Here is a 15604-nt window from a genome sequence, read left to right as displayed (position 1 = left end):
AACCACCCCTCACGCGCCACCTCATGATGCTTAATCGACGTAATCAACCTTAATTTGATGCAGTGTGAAAAAAAATGCACAGAAATCAATTATTTTTCAAGAAATATTAAATAGATTCAACATCTTTCTTCAACAAAATTGCAGACTGCACAGATGGTACCTTCCCAAAGTAAAAAGTACTATAGCTTACTAGGGTATATTAGACTTAATAGTCACTATATACAGTAATTGACTTCTATTCATTTTACATCAAATTAAAACTTTGGGTGTCAGATAATTATTTATTAAAAGCTCAACATTTTAAATGAGAATAAGAAAGAAAAGTATGTCTTTGTGCCCCCTTTTCCCTGTTCATGCCCTATCGGCCCCCCTGGCTAAACTTTGCTAGATCCGCCCCTGCACAGTTACCAGCGTAGAAAAAGATCCTGGTGTAGAAAGAAATATTAAATAAATTTTAACAACAGCTTATCAAGCTTAAACGTTCTGCTGTTGTTCAGCCGCTGGTTTCCTCTTTCTGGTGCAAAGTGGGCCAAAAACAAACAAGAGAGACGGACTCGCAACAGAAAAGCCGATCAGCTGATCGTTAAGCAGTTTCATGATTGAAGTAGCAGCAGGAGAGAGAGAGAGAGAGAGAGAGAGAGAGGCAGTCGCTTGTTAAGCTTAACGTGGGAATGCTTTACAAACATTCAGAGATGGACTTACACACTTGCTTTACTTCTCTCGGGGATAACTTTGTCGGAGATGAAATGCCAGGTTGCTAGCGAAGCTCCAAATGCTATCCAGACCACCGACAGGTCCTGCATGCCACAGCCGCTCTATCACGTGATGCATACTGCTCCGACTGCTAACGTTCTGAGGTGAGTTACGGCGTGTTGCAAGTTTTGTGAGGTGCTTTCGTGATATTTAATGGATCGGATTACATTTTTTATTTTTCTCCGATATCCGATCCAGTAATTTAGGTCAGTATCGGACCGATACCGATACGTAATATCGGATCGGTCCATCTCTAATACCAATACTTTAACAGTGAAGGCTTCTTAGCCTAAGCTACAACTGGAAATTCTATTGATCAGTCTCCATACAGTGTACATACAGTATATAATGTTAGCAGTGTGTCAGCCCTCATACCAAACTTCTGAACTCCTTTACTTAGCTCTAATCTATTCCAGGCACCGTCAAAGGTCCCATTCCCAGCTGTCCAGAATCCTTGTATCCTTGTCTTCTTCAATGACTTGTATATAGAAGGGAAGGTGTGAGACACCTTGTCTCTTAAGTTTGAAGTCTGAGCCAACTGTGGTTTCAGATGTGGTTGCTATTCTTAGAATGCTTGATATTTACTGAAGGTCACTTGAGGAGGTGTTGAGCATTGGTCCCTGCCTCCATATGTCCTCTTGTATTACCCTTTCTCCTTGCCTTCAGTTAGACAATAAAGGAGTTAGTGTTTGGTGTCTTTGCAGTCAGTTCTAGAAGACTTCTGTACATTAAAAAATATGTCTGTTGCTGAAGACTGAATTTCTGTTGAACAGATGAACTTTGCAAGGTATGGTTGAACTTCATCAATCTTTATATAATGTATTTGTTTTATATTTACTGTACAGTTAATGCCTATAAATATAAATACCATATACATTTTTCTATTTCTATTCTATTCTGTTTAGCAGATTAGCATTACTGTTGTTCTAATATCTGTTGTAAATCCAAAGTTTTCTTTATACACAGTAATGTGGAAAAGTTTTTGAACTACGCCTCATTTCTTTATATTTTGCATCCAAGAAGCAGGAATTTCTTGATAATGTGTATTTTTTTGTCAGAATGTTGCATGAATTAAAATAATTTGATTTGTTTGAAATTTTCTTACCCTTTCCTTCCTTCAAAGGTTTTTTTTAAATGGGAAAACCAGAGGAATGAGACAAACTCGGGAATTGCATGTCACTACGTAAGGTGAGTTCTTGGGAGAATTGCTGTTTGAATTTTTATAAGAGGTCACAAATCAGACACTTAACTATACCAATGTAGATATGTGCATATGAGAAAGTCTTGATTATATGGTTGAATTACGCAGTGGCTAAAAGGCCAGACTACTGTCTATATCAGTGGTCATTATTATAAGTTACCCTTGTAAGTAGGACAAATTCTAAATAACATGGTCTCTTTGCAATAAAGAGCTTAAGCTAATTAGAAATCTGCTGGAAGTGCTGAGGGTGCTGTGGCGCTGTGGGGTATTGTAGGGAACCTCTATGTCTACAACTACTAATTGAAAGATAACATTTTAATTTTGTTTTTTCAATGACAATAGTGAATTTTAAGTTGCTTAGGTTCATTCGTGTCTCTAACTATAGTGTAGTTACCAAACTTTTTGTAAACAGGCATGCTGTCACACATGAAAATGGATATGGAAATTTCAGATTAATCAATTAATCCATGAAAAAGGGCGCAAGTTATCAGATGATCAGAATCAACTGACGTAATCGTGTGTATTGTGCTTATAGTTACACGATGAATTCAAAAATATCTTGGCTGTTTCATTTGCTGTTCAGAGGAGCAGGGAGCTAAACTTTATAGTGTTTGGATGCACAGGGCATGATGAGAAGTTCATCAGTGTGTGACTGCTGAGTGAAGAAACACTTTGTGCATTGTGCTCTGCTACCATACTGTCTGCCCTAGCTTTGCCTGTATCCATGATAAGCCATGTTCTGATCATCAAGATATTTTGTCAATCTTCCCATGAGCTAGGTGCCATAGTCACTTTGTGTATTTACCCAGTATTTTCTGTATTAATTTTCTCTGATGATTATCCTTTAGTATTTGACCATGATAAAACTGTATTATTGTCATCAGTGTTTTTACTACTGTATTTTACATCATTAGGACACAAAACATGCAAAAAAAAAAAAAATCCAAAACATGCACAACCAATATACATTTCAAAGAATGTATCAATTCTATATATCTCTTTCCTGGATGGGTGGTGTAGCACCTCTTACATAAAACAATGTTTTCACTAGTTAATTAGGTGGGAAAACTCAGCCACCATCCATTGTCTAGAAACAATGTATTCAAAAGACAGCATAGGTCCAGCCAGACTTTAGCCAATCTATCATGAGAAACACTGACACACAAACAAACACCCCATAAAGCTGTTTAACATGAAGCTGCCTATTTCGACTAGTGAGGAAGTTTGATGTAATTATATAACTTTTTTCTTTTCTTTTTTTCATATAACCTTTTTTAAATCAAATCAAATCAAATCAAATCACTTTTATTGTCACATCACATGTGCAGGCACACTGGCACAGCACATGCGAGTGAAATTCTTGTGTGCGAGCCCCACAAGCAACAGAGATGTGCAAACACAACAACACAAACGAGCAAAATACAAGAATGGCCAACCTGAAACTAATAAATATATGTACAATATATAATAGTGTATGCATTTCTGGATGTGTATACTAAATATTTTCCTACGTGTGTGTGTGTGTGTGTGTGTGTGTGTGTGTGTGTGTGTGTATACACATTTTTACAAATTAAATAGTAAAAAAAAAAAAAAAAAAATAATAATAATAATAATAATAATAATAATAAAATATATAAAATATACAGAGTTGAATATGTGCAGAACAAGTGGCATTTATATACAGTGTGTAGTGCATAATGTTGAAGTTCCAGTAGTGAAGCTGAGGTGTCTATGAAGTGTTCAGCAGTCTGATGGCCTGGTGGAAAAAGCTGTCTCTCAGTCTGCTGGTACGGGACCGGATGCTGCAGAACCTCCTTCCTGATGGAAGCAGTCTGAACAGTTTATGGCTGGGGTGACTGGAGTCCTTGATGATCCTCCCCGCTTTCCTCAGGCAGCGCTTCCTGTAGATGTCTTGGAGGGAGGGAAGCTCACCTCCAATTATCCGTTCAGAGCACCGCACTACTCGCTGGAGAGCTTTGCAGTTGTAGGCGGTGCTGTTGCCATACCAGGTGGTGATGCATCCAGTGAGGATGCTCTCAATGGCACAGTGATAGAAGGTCCTGAGGATGCGGGGGCTCATGCCGAATCTTTTCAGTCTCCTGAGAAAGAAGAGGCGCTGCTGCGCCTTCTTCACTGTTTTGTTTGTGTGTACTGACCACGTAAGATCCTCAGCCAGATGTACTCCAAGGAACCGGAAGCTGCTCACTCTCTCCACAGCAGCGCCGTTGATGGTGATGGGGGTGTGTACTTCTCTGCACCTCCGGAAGTCCACTATCAACTCCTTTGTCTTTGCAACGTTGAGGGTGAGATGGTTGTCTTGACACCAGTGGGTCAGGGCGCTGACCTCCTCCCTGTAAGCCGTCTCATCACCGTTGGTGATAAGACCCACCACTGTAGTGTCGTCCGCAAACTTCACAATGATGTTGGAGCTGTTAGTGGCTGTGCAGTCGTAGGTGTAGAGTGAGTACAGGAGACTGTTTTCACTCCTCCATTAAGAAATTAATGATTATTTATTAATTAACTTATATATGAAAGATACAACTAGTTTCACATTTTGGACAGAGAGGACAGATGGTTTGAAAGAGGAGTGAAAGAAGTCCACTGTGAACGAACATCCTTGAACAGAGACGGTGTCTGCCAGCTATAATCCAGTTTTGAGATCCCTTCCCAGACGCCTTAACGCCCACTCACATCCTGGCCCATCCTGATTAGGTAGAGGATCAATAGGGGGTCCACGACCCTCTTGGTGACACTCCCATAAGGCTTAGAATATGGGACTCTCCACCATTTGCTCTTAGAACTGAAGAAGCTTGTCAGATGAAACTTAAAGAAGTCCAGACACTTTTCTTTCCAAGCTCCTTAGAATACAGCTGGGTCATAATGTATTTTTTGTTCTGTGATCAAAAACTCTAAATCAATCTTCGAGTCTGTAGATTGTCTCACATGATATCCACTCTGCTTTTTTAATAACCATTTAATAGCCATTTTCACACGTGTGATACATTTTCTTGATTCCAAATTATTTGAGAAAAGTGTATGCAGTATCATGTTATATTCAAGCTGTACTTACATTTTACAGTTTAATTTTTTAGTTATATTTCTTATATGTAATATTAATTAATAGGACTGCCACTAATAAGCAACAAAAAAAAGTCAAGACACAGTTTCAGATGCAGATTCATTTTATTCTACTGACCAACCAACATGCATAGGGAGACACCGTTACTAATACATCCGATGTCTCAGAAACAGGGATTCAGACCATGTGTTTTACTCCTCATCATGACCTTTCTGGAAACAGAGACACAAACAAGAGAAAATGAAATATTGTTAAGTATTATTGGACATATTAATGGTTCACTTTAATGTGACAAAACTGAAAACTTTCAAGTGTTGTAGATTCAATTTTGGACATATTTGTAAAATTAACTTTTAAATATGCAGTTATATGCAAACTGTAAAATGCATCTGTGGATTCTGATGGTAAATGAAATCTTTATAAAATTCCTAAAACAGATACATGCGATGTGTCATTATACAGATACTGACCTTTGACCCTGCGTCACGGCTTTTGACACGTAGTTTGTTGACCTGGGACTCGGCAATGTCAGCTCTTTCCTCAGCTTCATCGAGCTCATGTTGAAGTTTGCGGAACTTGGTAAGATTACTGTTGGCCTGTTCCTCCTGTAGAACAGAAGCACAATATCCTTAAGATGACCTGCTGTATATTTTCTATATTTCTATATGATTAATAGGCGAGTAGAAATGATGAACAGGTGCAATGCTTTTTTAGTGTGTAAAATGTAAATGCAAAGACTACTTACAGCTTCCTCAGCAGCTTTCTTGTAGGATTTCACCTTTAGCTGCAACTTGTCCACCAGATCTTGCAGACGGGTAAGATTCTTACGATCCTCTTCTGTCTGGAAGCAAACAAGAAAAAAATTTTATTTCTCTGAGTCAAAGTAAATATGAATTTAATTTTTACTGTTTCTTCCCTCATTCTCTAAGGTGACTCAAAAATACCTGATACGTCAGCTCTTTAATCCGTCTCTCATATTTTCGTATTCCCTTGACGGCATCACTTGATTTCCTTTGTTCAACTTCAACTTCACTCTCCAATTCTCTGATCTGTTGAACAAAAAGATTACTTATAACATACTAAATATTTTCCTTGTTTGATGATTTGGTAATTTATTATATCGATTTGACTTCATTAACACGATTTTGACTTACCCTGGCCTCGAGCTTCTGAATCTGCTTCTTGCCTCCCTTCATGGCGATCTGCTCAGCTTCATCCAGGCGGTGCTGCAGGTCTTTGATGGTTTGCTCCATGTTCTTCTTCATTCGCTCCAGATGAGCGCTGGTGTCCTGCTCCTTCTTCAGCTCCTCTGCCATCATGGCAGCATCAGTGATGGCCTTCTTGGCCTTCTCCTCTGCATTCCTGCACTCCTGCACTGACTCCTCCACTTCAGTTTGAAGCTGGGATGTATCAGCCTCCAGCTTCTTCTTTTGGTTTATCAGGCTGGTGTTCTGGTGTTCAGATGAAAAATATGATTTTTTAAATTCCTGAGTATATTTTCAATAGATAGTTTCTGTATCAAGTCTTCTCCAGTCTTACCTGTGAGTGCAGTAGCTGCACTCTCTCACTGACATCCAGCAGCTCTTGCTCTGCAAGTTTGCGGCTTCTCTCCGTTTGATCCAGAGCTGCTCTCAGCTCCTCCACTTCAGCCTGAAGAAGGTTGTTGCGTCGCTCAACAATGACAATGTTTTCCTTCATATCATCACTGGCTCGCAGAGAGTCGTCCAGCTGAAGTTGAGTATCCTTGAAGATAAAAACCCCCAAAATTTTAACTGATGTTTCACTTTGGTTTTGATTTTTGTTTCAAAGAAGTAGAACTGCTTGTTTATTCAGACCTTCAGATGGGCATGGACGGCCTTAAGTTGTTTCTGAGCCTCAGCTGCCTGCCTGTTAGCCTGGCTTAGCTGGATCTCCATCTCATTGAGGTCTCCCTCCATCTTCTTTTTCAGACGCAGGGCCTCATTCCTGCTGCGAGTCTCAGCCTCCAGAGAGCTTTGAAGAGTATCCACAGTTCGCTGGTGGTTTCTTTTCGATTGCTCCATTTCTTCATCTTTCTCAGCTAGCTTGCGCTCAATGTCAGCCTTTACTTGGTTAAACTCAAGTTGGGCTCTGAGAATCTTCCCTTCCTCATGCTCCAGTGTGGCCTGTCACAAATAGAAATTAGACACAATGACTACATAACTTGTAATGAATTAATCCTCACAACCTAAAATCTTTCAAATTTGAAAAAGGCCAGTATGCAGCAGCTTACCTCTGCTTCCTCCAGAGCTGTCTGTATCTCAGACTTCTCTTGTTCCAACTGTTTTCGAATCTTCTCAAGCTCATGAATATTCTTTCCACCTTCGCTAATTTGTTCAGTGAGGTCAGATATTTCCTCTGAGGGCATATTGTAAAAAATAAATGCCGTTATACTGTGAACAAACTGTTCATGTATGATTTTAATGGGTAATTATGTCACCTTGTAAGTTCTTGTTCTCTCTCTTCATGGTCTCCAAATGTTCAAGAGATTCTTCATAGGAGTTCTTCAGTTTGAAGAGCTCAGTGCTCAGAGACCTGGCATCTTTCTGAGAGCTCTCCAGCTCTGTTTGAGACTCCTCGTACTTCTGTTTCCACTCTGCCAAGACCTACAAGAAAGTTTTCATTTTAGATAAAAGATTGACCTTCCGCTTCAGTGAAATAATAAGTGCCGGATGAAAACCTTGTCAAAGTTTCTTTGTTTCTTGTCCAGAGCAGCGGCAGCAGCATTAGACCTCTCTACATCCACCATGAGATCTTCAATCTCATTCTGCAGCCTGTGTTTGGTCTTCTCCAGAGAGGAACATTTAGCATTCACTGCTTCAACAGCCTCCTCAGCCTCCTGCAGACGCTGAGCCAGCTTCTTTCTAGGTGATGAAAATATGTATTTGTGGTTAAACGCTCTTTACCTTTGCTGAGTTCGTGGACTTAGTGTATTTGGCTTACTTGGCCTCTTCTAGTTCTTCGGTCCTCTGGATGGCATCAGTTTCATACTTGGTTCTCCACTGAGCCACCTCAGAGTTGGCCTTGGACATGCTACGTTGCAGTTCAGCTTTAGCCTCCTGCTCCTCCTCATACTGCTCCCTGAGCAGGTCACAGTCATGGCGAGAAGACTGCACTGCATGGGCTAATGCGTTCTTGGCCTAAAAGAAAGTGTATCTTTATTAACTGGGTGTACCAATGGTCTCTACCTAATGAGGTTACACTGATGATTATTTGCTACCTTGACTTCTTCCTCCAGTTGTCTTTTCAGGTCTTCAATTTGCTGAGTGTACGACTGTTTTCCTCTCGTGAGTTGAGACACCAGAGAATCCTTTTCCTCAAGCTGCCTCAAAAGTTCACCTTATTTAAGCATAACATTCAATTCAGTACCGCACACTGGCACAACTAAAATATGCTGTTCAGGTCTAATGCATACCGTTCTCAGTTTGAAGCTTTGCTTTCTGCATGGTGAAGTCATTGATGGCACGCTGTCCCTCTTCTGATTTTGTTTTATATTCATTCATCTGGTCTTCCAGAGACCTGCACATTTTCTCCAAGTTGTTCTGTGAACAAAAAGCAGTAGATGGCCAATCATGTACACAATTATAAAATTAATGTTTGATTTGGCAATGAGAACAAACCCTAATACCTGAAAGTAACTTACCTTTGCCTTGACAATTTGTTCCATATTGGAGACCACATCATCCAGCTCCAGTCTGAGCTCACTCTTCTCCTTCTCCAGTTTCTGCTTGACTCTCTGCAGGTTGTCAATCTGCTCTCCCAGCTCAGCAACACTGTCGGCTTGTTTCTTCCTGAGTGTGGCAGTAGTGGCTTCGTGGTGCAGAGTGGCCTCTTCGAGGTCTCTGCGCAGTTTCTGGAACTCGGCCTCCCTCTTCTTGTTCATCTCAATCTGGGCAGCTGTGGCTCCTCCAGCCTCCTCCAACCTCTCACTGATCTCCTCCAGCTCTCTGGCCAGGTCAGCTCTCTGCTTCTCCACCTTGGCTCGAGCAGCTCTCTCTGCCTCAAGCTCTTCCTCCAGCTCCTCAATACGAGCCTAGATCGGAGTCAAAAGCAAACCTTGACATTTAATTTTACTCCTCCAAACCATATGTTTTTCTTTTTCTTTTTCATGGGTCTTGTTTGATTCGTTACCTGCAACTCCTTCAGTTTTTTCTGGAGCTGGGCACTCATCACCTGCTCATCCTCAACTTTACCATTCAGCTGACTGATTTCAAAATCTTTCCTTTGGTTATAAAATAAAAAGGTTTCACTTGAGGCACAATCGAAAGTGTGTTTTTATTGCTTCATTGTAAACCTGCCCATCTCATCTTACTTTTTCAGCCTCTCTTCGAGCTGCTGCTTATCATTTTCTAGGTCCATGATACTTTCTTGAGCTAACTTGAGGTCTCCTTCAAGCTTCCTCTTTGCTCGCTCAAGGTCCATACGGACTTTCTTTTCTTGCTCTAAAGACCCCTCAAGCTGTGGGGGAAAATAAATATTATTACAATGGTACTGATATATTAAAATTATTATTCATTAACTACCAAAGTCAGTCTATGTTCTTACATCATCCACTTGCTGCTCCAGCTTAGTCTTGGCCTTAGTTAGAGAGTTGACTTTGTCTTCCTCACTCTGCAGGTCGTCCAGAGTTTGCTGATGAGCTTCCTGTAAAGCTTTCTTTTCCTTGGTCAGCTTGGCAATGATTTCATCCAATGCAGCCATTTCCTCAGTCAAGTTTTTTACCTATAGCCAGAATAGAGGTTCAGTTTAGTAACAGATTAATTTCACAATGACAGTCATTAATAGGTTTGTTGTACCTTGTTCTCAGTGGCATGCTTCTCCTTCTCCACTTTAGCTAGAGTTAACTCTAAGTCATCGATGTCTTTCTTCAGCTCGGAGCACTCGTCCTCCAGCTTCCTCTTCTTAGCAGTCAGTTCTGCATTCATCTCCTCCTCATCCTCCAGTCTCTCTGTCAGCTCTTTGATTTTGGCCTCCAGCTGAATTTTGCTCTTGATCAGCCCCTCACATCTTTCTTCAGCATCGCCTAGATTGTCTTGCTCCTGAAGACAAAAAGTATGACATACGCATTAAGCCGACAAACACACACAATACATGTGATGTTGATATTTGTTGTCATACTGTAAGAAACTATCCTTTAACATACAGCCTGAACTTGGAGCTGCAGGTCGTTCTTTTCTTGGAGAAGAGTGACCATTTTCTCTTCCAGTTCTTTCCTGCGGGCTTCTGATTTTGCATAAGCCTCTTTCAGTTTGGCAAACTCTTCCTTCATGTTGGCCATCTCTTTCTCAGTCTCTGCTGACTTCAGCAGAGGTTTGATCTTGAAGAACATTTTCATCCAGGGCCAATTTTTGACCCCCATGAAGGCACGGATGTTCCACTGGATCACAAGAAGAGCATCCCTGCAGACAACAGATAATCAGTGTTTGTAAAACTCCACCCACCGTTAATCCTTCATTAAAAATATGTTTTTAATATATTTAACCAAACCCTCACAACATTCTCCTATGCATGTATCTAATGACAGTTGCCGTATTTTGTGTCCATAAGTCCATGAACATATTGCATTTTGATATTTTGTTCGGTGATAAAATATGGTTCAGTGGAAAATATGTCTTGTATACTGGACAGATGATAAATTTTAATGATGCAAATCTGTTTTGACATTGTGCTGCACAACATAAACTGAGTTGGCTAACAGAATTTGACCAAGCTTTGATAAGTTACCTGCGTTCAACAATCTTCTGGAATTCAACTCTTGCCAGAAGGCCTCTTGATCGAGCTTGGATGCCAGTGATGATTAAGGCTAATCTGTCATCTCTCATCTCCTCTAGCTGGCCCAACAGCCCAGCCTTGAAAAACACCTTTTACAGCAACACATAGCAGAGTCAGTAACAGCTTGTTTCTGTTCAAAGTGTTCTATAAGTATGCAAATACTGACCTTGGTGTGTCCCAGTTTGTACTGGCTGTGGTCTAAATCTAAAGAACCCAAAAGTTTTTCAGCAGCCTTCTTGTTGTCAATGAACTGTCCCTCGGGAATGGCGTTAGGGTTCAAAATACGGTACCTTTGTTAGAAAAACAACAGATGAAAGAGTTGTTTCTTTTCAAGTACTTACTAATATGGATGGATTGATACTAATATGCATTTGTTTTAAGAGAACTTAAACCTCTGCTTGAAATCTCCATAGAGGATCCTGTTGGGGAAACCCTTTCTGCAGATCCTGATGCCTTCCAGCACACCGTTACAGCGCAGCTGGTGCATCACCAGAGGGTTCTCCATGGCCCCTGGAGTCTTGGTCTCGTTGGGGATGATGCAGCGTACAAAGTGAGGGTGAGTTGACCTCAAGTTGGTCATCAGCTTGTTCAGGTTCTCCTGAAAGTTTTTCATATGTAAATTGTTGCTATTGCTTTTGACACCAAGTACAGTAAGTACGTAAGTTTCCTTTTGGGTGTTTACAAAGTAGTTGCCATAGTCAATTTTAGTCAGATTGTTGACCTTTCTAATGCAGCTCATAAAGGGTTTGTGTCGCCTGGTTAATTTCAGTGTCTATAACTTCAAAACTGGGCAAATCAGAACAAAGTTTTGAACCTCTATCAAACTAATGAGAAATTCTTGCTGAAGTCATGATGTATAACTCAGTACAATCTCTCCTTTACATTAAAAAATAAAAACATATCTCACCCTGTGCAAAGCTGATACAGTTTGGAAGGAAGAACCTTTCTTCTTGGTTCCACCTTTGCCCTTCCCACCTTCCTGAGCTAAAAAAAAATTAATGTCGAACTTTATTGAGAGAACCAACAGATCACAACAGATTTTTAAGGCATTTCAAATCTGTAGAAAAATTGATTACAATACTGTTGTTGTTGTTGTTGTAAATTATTATTGACTTCTAATTTTCACTATGGGATGTCAAAATACCTGAATCAGCTCCTGCATATCCGGCAAAAAGCACGCCTAAAAGCTTAAGGTTAGACTTCTGGAAAAGACCAACAACAGTCTCATTCAGAGGATCCTTGTTCTTCACCAACCAGTTGTTGATATTGTAATCAACAGTTCCAGCGTAGTGCACAAGGGAAAAATGAGCCTCTGGTTTTCCTTTGACAACTCTGGGCTTCTGGAAATTGTTAGATTTTCCCAGGTGGTTGTCATAGAGCTTAGCTTTAAAGGTGGCATCACTGGCTTTGGGGAACATGCACTCCTCTTCAAGGATGGACATGATACCCATGGGCTAAGATAAATATAATGAAGAAAAACAATTTTCATGACAAAAATGTTAACATACATTTTAGTTTTAAGAATAACATGCACAAACAGTGGGATAAAAATAGAAATTTTTTATATAGTCCAGTGTCACACCTTTTCAATCAGGTCGATACAGGCCTGCAGATCCATACCAAAATCAATGAACTCCCATTCGATGCCCTCTTTCTTGTACTCTTCCTGCTCCAGTACAAACATGTGGTGGTTGAAAAACTGTTGCAGTTTTTCATTGGTGAAGTTGATGCACATCTGCTCAAAGGTGTTGAACTGAAATGAAATGGACCACAGTATGTTCATGATTTAAAATGCATCCTTACATTAGGGACAACCATTTATAAGATTATAAGAACTTATTTTTCCAAACTCACATCAAAGATCTCAAATCCAGCAATGTCAAGCACCCCAATAAAATACTGGCGGGGCTGTTTGGTGTCCAGGGACTGGTTGATTCTCACCACCATCCACAGAAACATCTTCTCATATACTGACTTAGCCAGTGCACCGATAGCGTAGTACACCTTAGAACGGAAATATGTGATTCAAAATAAATGGTGCGTTTTCATTAAATCAAAGCCTGACAAAATTCCCTGTAACTCTGTACCTGGGCGACATTCTGTCCTTTGGTGACCCACTCGTTTCCTACTTTGACTCTTGGGTGACAGAGACCTTTGATGAGGTCAGCAGAGTTCAGGCCCATCAGATATGCAACTTTGTCAGCATCTGAGAAATAGTGACAGTGATACATTTTTTGCATATTTTATTTTGCACAGTTTAAGATGTTCTGACAAAAATAACATCATCCATTCACATTCAGTATTTTTTTTACTTTAAATTGTACTTTAACTGTTCTCCCCCAGAGCTGTCTGTTTTTCTGGTGGATAGTGGCTCTCACCATGGCTTCTTGCAGTTCCAAAGCCTAAGAAATTGATTTTTAACCCTTTGCAGACTGATAGATGTCGTCTGTTGTAGAGGGTTTTTTTTACATTGTTGTATCCTTCACTTTGTTAGGTTTCATTTAGCTTCTATTTAAGTGATTCCTTGATTCATCAGGTCTGGCATTAGTCAGGCGTCAGAGTGCCTAGTTATTTGAATATAATCTATTATGTTATAATTATATTCACCTTCAGTACCATCGGCCTCTGCCTGCTCTTCTCTCTGCTTCTGTTTAAACTTCATGTTGCCATAGTGCATGATTGCACCAGTAAGCTTGTAAATACTGTTCTTCTCTTCTTGAGTGAAGCCCAGAACATCAAAGGCTTCCTGACGAAAATCAAAAACATTAATTTTACTATTTTCTTTTTTGTTTTATTAAATGAATTTTCGACTAAAATTGCTGCAGTGAATCTGAGATTCAACTCACATCAGTGGCCATCAGCTCTTCAGAATCATTGATAGAGGCTACTGTTGTCTCTCCTTGGGAGATGAAGGCGTAGTCATAAGGGTTGTTGGTGATGAGCAGCATCTCTAAAATTAAATAGAAAATGTTTATTTCACTATGAAATGTATGATTGAGTACAAATCAAACACCTGTCCTGTACTCATCCTTACCTAGAAGTTCAGGCTTTATCTGAGACAGGATCTGGTAGAAAATGTGGTAGTCCCTCTCAGCTTTGAGCTGGAAGGTCACACGAGACTTTTCCAAAAGGTCTGAATGAGTTATTATAAATGGTATGAAAGTGTGACACACAGTAACAAATTTAATAGAGTTTTTCAAATGTTTAATTATGAAATAATACTCCAGTTTTAAACAGGCTTTGCATGGTTAAAGCACTCTTGGTTCATATTTCCAGAGGCCTCCAACCAAACAAAAATGGCTCAGAAAATGGATACATGGATTATCTTAATTTTACTTACAGGTCTCGATGTCAGCCGAGGCCAGCTTTCCTCGGTTGTCAAAATGAATACGGATGAATTTACCCTGGGAGGAAAATGTGTGTTCACTTGTATTTTTGGAATAAGAAGTAACTTCATTTATGAATGTAAACAAGTAGTCTGACATCAGCCAGATACAGACACTCACAAATCTGGAGGAGTTGTCATTCCTGATGGTTTTGGCATTGCCAAAGGCCTCTAGAGCGGGGTTAGCCTGGATGATTTGATCTTCAAGGGTTCCCTGATTTAGTTAAACAAAAAAGAACCTTGAAAAACAGCAATATTATGACTATATTTTGTTTGTCGAACATTAAGAAAATCTTGTCTCGTAAGAACCTTCTTCTCTGCAGCTGGATCTTTCTTCCCACTTGGGACAGCAGCAATGCTGGCAAAGTACTGAATGACACGTTTGGTGTTGACAGTCTTTCCAGCTCCAGATTCTCCACTGAGTAGAAAAAGACATACATTTCAAGACCAAGAAGTATAACTCTTAACTGCTGAAAAAAGACCCTTGTTGGTAAAGTTACTTACGTGATAAGGATTGACTGGTTTTCTCTGTCTGTCAGCAAGAGAATATCAGAAAATCAGGGAAAATGCGACGATGTCCAAACAAAATGTCAATCAAGATGAATGCTAAAAGGGATATTTGTACCTGCCAGCATGTACTGGTAGCCATTGTCAGAGATGGAGAAGATATGAGGAGGAGCTTCAGTCCTCTTCTTTCCTCTGTAGGCAACGACCACCTCCTGATTGTAGACTGGCAGCCACTTGTAGGGATTGACAGTCACACAGAACAACCCAGAGTAGGTCTGTCATGTAAAGAGAGGGATATTAAATTTTGTTTCAGATGCGAAAATGTTATTTCACTAAAGATAACTTTCAAGTTTGGTAACTCACGTAGATCATCCACGCTGCGTAACGCTCTTTGAGGTTAAACAGCACAGCTGGTTCATGGAGGAAGGTGAACATCGCCATGTCTTCAATTTTATCAAACTTAGGCGGGTTCTGAGGGTGCACATCGCACTCCTTCACTGTGACGGTCTGCAAAAAGAAGTACCAGGTATTGCACAAAGCTAAAAACTAAAATACATTTGAATGGAACTGATATGATGAATATACCTTTCCAAATTCAGTGTCGACGGTGGCTTTGTCGCCATCGCGGCTAGTGATTGTTGCTTTAACGTACTCAACTTCAGGGTCAGGAACGAAACACTGTTTTTTCATGTCAAATGGGCGAGTCTGGGCCTCCAGACGCTCCTTATCTGACTTTCTCAGGTAAGGAGCCGCCGCCCCAAACTCTTTCATGGCAGCATCCCCCATTTTTCAACCTTTAAAAAAATGTCTATTAAATGTAAATAAGCATAAGCATATATTAACCAAATTCATGTAAGACCCAGGAAAAATGCACACAAAGCAGGTTTAG

General features: G+C 40.1%; 1 protein-coding gene across 1 annotated transcript; it reads right to left on the bottom strand.

Annotated features, from left to right (window-relative positions):
- Positions 1–5119: 5119 nt before the first annotated feature.
- Positions 5120–15516, bottom strand: LOC147309115 (myosin-7-like). The gene is made up of 37 exons (XM_086271189.1): positions 15301–15516; positions 15079–15222; positions 14834–14990; positions 14713–14740; positions 14518–14626; positions 14330–14422; positions 14164–14227; positions 13858–13956; positions 13670–13773; positions 13431–13569; positions 12911–13029; positions 12678–12827; positions 12406–12576; positions 11968–12277; positions 11731–11807; positions 11216–11421; positions 10990–11113; positions 10776–10912; positions 10195–10450; positions 9848–10090; positions 9597–9773; positions 9364–9509; positions 9183–9273; positions 8695–9084; positions 8467–8593; positions 8272–8390; positions 7995–8191; positions 7732–7915; positions 7492–7657; positions 7285–7409; positions 6869–7177; positions 6573–6776; positions 6188–6484; positions 5978–6082; positions 5779–5874; positions 5504–5638; positions 5120–5245 (listed from the first exon to the last, which is right to left on the bottom strand). The coding sequence occupies exons 1-37, from the start codon at positions 15499–15501 to the stop codon at positions 5225–5227; spliced, it is 5820 nt and encodes a 1939-aa protein (XP_086127315.1). The 5' UTR covers positions 15502–15516; the 3' UTR covers positions 5120–5224.
- Between the last annotated feature and the right edge of the window lie 88 nt (positions 15517–15604).

This window comes from Aulonocara sp. 'chitande type north' Nkhata Bay, linkage group LG18 (genome assembly GCF_057382095.1).
Source record: "Aulonocara sp. 'chitande type north' Nkhata Bay isolate Kocher_YH1m ecotype deep benthic linkage group LG18, A_spYH_male_GT1.1, whole genome shotgun sequence".
In the NCBI taxonomy this organism is placed as follows: domain Eukaryota; kingdom Metazoa; phylum Chordata; class Actinopteri; order Cichliformes; family Cichlidae; genus Aulonocara; species Aulonocara sp. 'chitande type north' Nkhata Bay.
This window is presented reverse-complemented; position numbering and strand designations above follow the sequence as displayed.